General features: G+C 45.6%; 1 protein-coding gene across 1 annotated transcript; it reads left to right on the top strand.

Moving 5' to 3' along the window:
- Positions 1–1,873: 1,873 nt before the first annotated feature.
- On the top strand, positions 1,874–3,567 carry gadd45ga (growth arrest and DNA-damage-inducible, gamma a). Its single transcript, XM_079734730.1, has 4 exons — positions 1,874–1,994; positions 2,110–2,211; positions 2,335–2,545; positions 2,669–3,567. The coding sequence occupies exons 1-4, from the start codon at positions 1,942–1,944 to the stop codon at positions 2,780–2,782; spliced, it is 480 nt and encodes a 159-aa protein (XP_079590856.1). The 5' UTR covers positions 1,874–1,941; the 3' UTR covers positions 2,783–3,567.
- Positions 3,568–4,544: the final 977 nt, after the last annotated feature.

The following is a 4,544-nucleotide window of genomic DNA, read 5'->3' as shown; positions in this document are numbered from 1 at the left end:
GGATTATTTTCATCATTCATTATTTCAGGGGCATAATAGCATACATCTCCTGTTGCAGCTAGAGGGGTAGGCTACATGCTTTCACACCTGAAACATAAGCTGCTTGTCAACACATTTCCTCATATAGGCTTCTATATATGATTATTACTTACTGCCTCCTGTAGTTTCAAGATTGTATCATTATATCTCAATTGCTTATCTCACAATATCTCGAAAACCAAATATCTTCTAGGATTTGTCTGTTTAGGATGTTTCATTGCACTGTTTTGGCATACATGCCTCTTCTTAATACACATGGTTTCTAATGTATTGCTTGTTTATTTGTGTACATGGATGCGATTCCAGCTCATACAATATGCCTATGCCTTATATGGTATATAGTTGGTTTATTGTTAAATACAAATATCCATGAGTCATTGTGAGTCATGATCACGCCTCAATAAGGATGAGTCACGATCATGCGCCGCCGTGATTTATTCCACGAGTTGTTTAGGCCGGTAAGAGCTAGTCACTCTCCATGCTCACCGCCAGGTGGCAGAGCAGGCTCAATTGTAAAGCCCAACTCCGTCAATAATCACTCTTACTGATACACTACTGATAGAAGATACGGGCGTCACCGCAGCTCTTACTGGCGCTATAGTCCTTCAAATCTAATTGCAACCGACTGCACTCATCTATTGATTTCATTTTTTTTTAAAAAACATTTGTCATCTAAATGATTTCAAATTAGGCTGCTTCTAAAATACGGCAGCTGCTGTTCACATATTTGAAAACGTTAATGTATTTGCAGTAAAAAACAACAACACCTGTTTTACAAACATGCAACCCCGATTAGAGTTACTATTTGGCCGGAGCCCGACACGTGCCGCTGTCCAGGAGGGTCGCATCTGTCTAGCATCTGCCGTACCACACACACACACACACACACACACACACACACACACACACACACACACTCACACACACACAATCCACCTATCCATGAAAGAACCAGGAGCAGGTGGGGCGCCAGAGCCTATTATTTTAACACAGGGTCGCCGTTGTCCTAGCAATGGATCGCCACGCGCCCATGAAAGACTGGCAATTATGATCCCTTCTATTCGGTGGCGTTTGCCGTTTACCAATGTCACAAAACGTTTTTTTTTAGACTAGCAGAGTATTGTCTCAGAGTAAAGAGTAGGCATGCGACCTGCCGAACTAGGCTATTAAAAGCATCACGCTACTACAATAAATAGACATAGACTGCAGCAGGTGGTATCAGCACAACACGTTTGGGACGATCTGGAATTTGCAATGAGTATCTTGCACCTAAAATAGGCTTACACTGTAACAATCTAAATAAATTATGACTTAAAATAGTTTGACAGGGTGAGGGTTAAACCAATTATTTCCCCCCTTTTTGATATGCGATGGTGGTTTAATTCGTCCTTTGTTTTATATTTGTCCTATGGCACTGCATACAGTTGGTGCATAACAATTATGCAACCCACAACATTCAAAACAAGCAGGTCTTCAAGAGCAAACTGAATTCGACTATTCCCAGTAATCACTCAGGTCACTTGAGAGGACAGTTTCACCGGTAATGCAACATTCGCTCGATAGATACCAGAATCTCTTAAGGGTGGTGGGTGTTTTCTACTTCGTTTTGTAATGTTGAAAAGGAAAGGGGGAATTCTTCATTATAGAACTAATCCCGCCCCACGTGGGGTTGTCAACAATCGTAACAGCCCAGGGACTTTGCTTTCGTCACCCTGGCTGCTCTCTGCCAATGGTAGACGCGGGGAGTGGAAAACCCCGCCTCTTGCCGAGAAACGACGCTGCCCTGCTATAAAGCCAACTGATAGTCGCTTTCTGAGCACACTCAAAGCAACATCGTTTTCAGAGACCGTTGTGACCTTTTTTCTAACCGTTGCAAAACCCGATCGTATTTGGATTACAATCATGACACTGGAAGAGGTACGCGGACAAGAGACCACCATGGAAATAGTTGACAGGTAAATACTATATTTTCTAATACGTTATACTAATGAACAGTCTAACATACATTTTCTGAATTGTGTAGCTCCATTATGTTTTCATGACTTTAACGAACTGTATTTTTCTTGTCAGGGTGCAAAGTGCAGGCACATCTTTGGAAGACCTGCTGGTAGCTGCAAAGAAGCAGGACTACCTGACCGTTGGCGTCTACGAATCCGCAAAAATTATGAATGTGTAAGTAGCCTACAACTATTTGATCGTAATTGCTAGTGATTTAAAATGGTGTTGTTGTTTTTTTTGCTATTGCTACACAGATTAATTTATACTAACCGGGTTCTTTTTTATTGGTTTTAACAGTGACCCAGACAGCGTGGCATTCTGTGTTCTTGCCACCGATGAGGAGTACGAGTGCGACATCGCTCTCCAGATCCACTTCACGCTCATCCAGGCATTCTGCTTCGACAACGACATCAACGTGGTGCGCGTCAACGATATCGAGCGCCTCGCGGATCTCGTGGGCACTGACGCCACCGGCGAGCCCAAGGACGCGCATTGCATTCTTGTCACGGTACGTCCTGTGTTCCATTGAGCCATTGCGCCATCCGTTTCGGCTGTTGAGTTGTACTTGCCTGCGCGCGCTTGTCTTTAAGCCCGATGCCTAACCATGTGATTTCTCTTTCTCCTCATGCAGAGCCCCAGTGCAAACCCATGGAAAGACCCTTCCCTGGACAAGCTCAGCCTCTTCTGTGAAGAGAGACGCAGCATGTACGACTGGGTGCCCACCATCACCCTACCAGAGCGCTGAAGAACCGAGACATCGCCCACGCTTCACACGATGAAGAGGAAGATGACGACGATGAGAACGTAAAGGAGCTGAGTCTCGCCTACTGGGAGGGTTCACAATTGCTTGTGCCCACCCCAACCCTTGCTTGGATTAGAAAGCTGTGGCTCTCTATAGCACCCTGGCTGCACCCAGTGCATTGTGGGTCAGCGCGTTCGGTTTGGATTTACCCACGGGAGGATGGGTATGAAGTTCTGGGGAGTCACCAAACGTGGACTTGGGTCAGGTGTGATGCCGCCCAGGACTTCAGGAGCTGTTGGCCACTGAGGAGGGGGCCCGATGGGCTGCGCCTGTAGATCAAGCAGAAGGAGAACGTGAAGCCGATGGTGGTCTGACGTGTCCCAACACCTCAAGGGGTGGGGGGGGACGCTCGGAACAGAGCCGCTGACGGAAGGAGGATGTCAGAAATGGACAGTAGGAAGTAAAGGATCTTTATTGGAACTGTGCCTGTAGACAGTACGATGACATGTTGGTCGCACCTCCAAAGGAGGTGCCCCGAAGACGAAAGTGTGGACTTTTATTTCTTTTTGAAAAAAAACATTGCATCAATCGCAAAGCAATTTTGCAATGACAAGGAACTTTATGCGCGTGCCTGCAAATCATGATTTGAGTTGCTGTTCCTGTCTCTGGACTAGACAAGCACCCTCTTTTCTTGGACTATGATTTCAATTTTTGATATGATGCAAACTCAATGATTTCGTGCCACATAATTGTATACATTATTGTTATAATTTCTCAATAAACGCTTGTAAAAGTTAATTTCACTGTTGTCAGAACACTTCATTTGCACTGTGCACATGCCACGGGGCTGTTTGTTTGCAAGAAGCAGGGGTGTTATCCGAGAAAACCAAACCAGGAAACGCTTTCTTGAATGTCTGCACCTCCACTGAGCCTGCGTGGCATCAACGCTTCAACAGGAAGCCTTGCAGAGAGTAGGAGGTGGAAGGTTGACCATGTAGGTGCAAGATAGTGAGTGTGCAGGCCCAGGAGAGAGAAAGGAACAGGGCGGGTTTATCGGCAGTAGAGTGACCAAAAAGTGAGCCGTGACGTCTGCTCTTTCTTTCCAAGCATTGACCTTTATGCAACTCGTACACCAGCTGCCTTATGTGACAGCTTGAACAATCGCCAGAGCCAGGGCCGGGTGCTAGGGAGTGTATGGGCTCTAGCCAGAGAGCGAGAGAGAGAGAGAGAGAGAGAGAGAGAGAGCTCTTCTTTGTTTTGAGTGCACAGCTTCTGCAGTGTCAGTGTGGGGCTGGTGGGCTCTGCGTTGATGTGGGGGTGATTAGGGGGTGGTTGGTTGTAGTTCAGTGCATCCAAGTGGAAAAGGGAGTTTGTGTTCGCTTCGGATATAATGGCCCTACTTTCACACAGCTCCAGAGTGCTAAGCGTATAGTTTATAAGCTGATATAACTTATTTTGTTTGAGGAAATAATGGTTGGTTTTGCATGCTTGATATCAATGTCTACACGTAATATGTTAAGCTGAAGAAATGTGCACAAATCTTATTTTGCACGCTTTGGACGGAGAAACCGTTGAATGCAAAGCAACAAAGAAATCAAGCTGTTCCTTTCAAAAGCACATCACAAGCACTTAGGAATTCAACATGGGGATATTGGTGTGATGGGAAACAAATCGTTTCCATGTTGATTAGGAAGAAACAACCCTGTTTCTCAGCAATGGCTCAGGCTCTACACAGCAAACCATTGGTCACCCACCCACACACACA

This window comes from Pollachius pollachius, assembly GCF_949987615.1.
Source record: "Pollachius pollachius genome assembly, chromosome: 1".
Classification (NCBI taxonomy): domain Eukaryota; kingdom Metazoa; phylum Chordata; class Actinopteri; order Gadiformes; family Gadidae; genus Pollachius; species Pollachius pollachius.
This window is presented reverse-complemented; position numbering and strand designations above follow the sequence as displayed.

Bases quoted from the DNA above. Each gene is read 5' to 3' on its own strand.
- gadd45ga (XM_079734730.1), top strand. From the start codon at position 1,942: ATGACACTGGAAGAGGTACGCGGACAAGAGACCACCATGGAAATAGTT. The intron at 1,995-2,109 runs GTAAATACTATA...TTTTCTTGTCAG, and splicing joins ACCATGGAAATAGTTGACAG to GGTGCAAAGTGCAGGCACAT. The intron at 2,546-2,668 runs GTACGTCCTGTG...CTCCTCATGCAG, and splicing joins CGCATTGCATTCTTGTCACG to AGCCCCAGTGCAAACCCATG.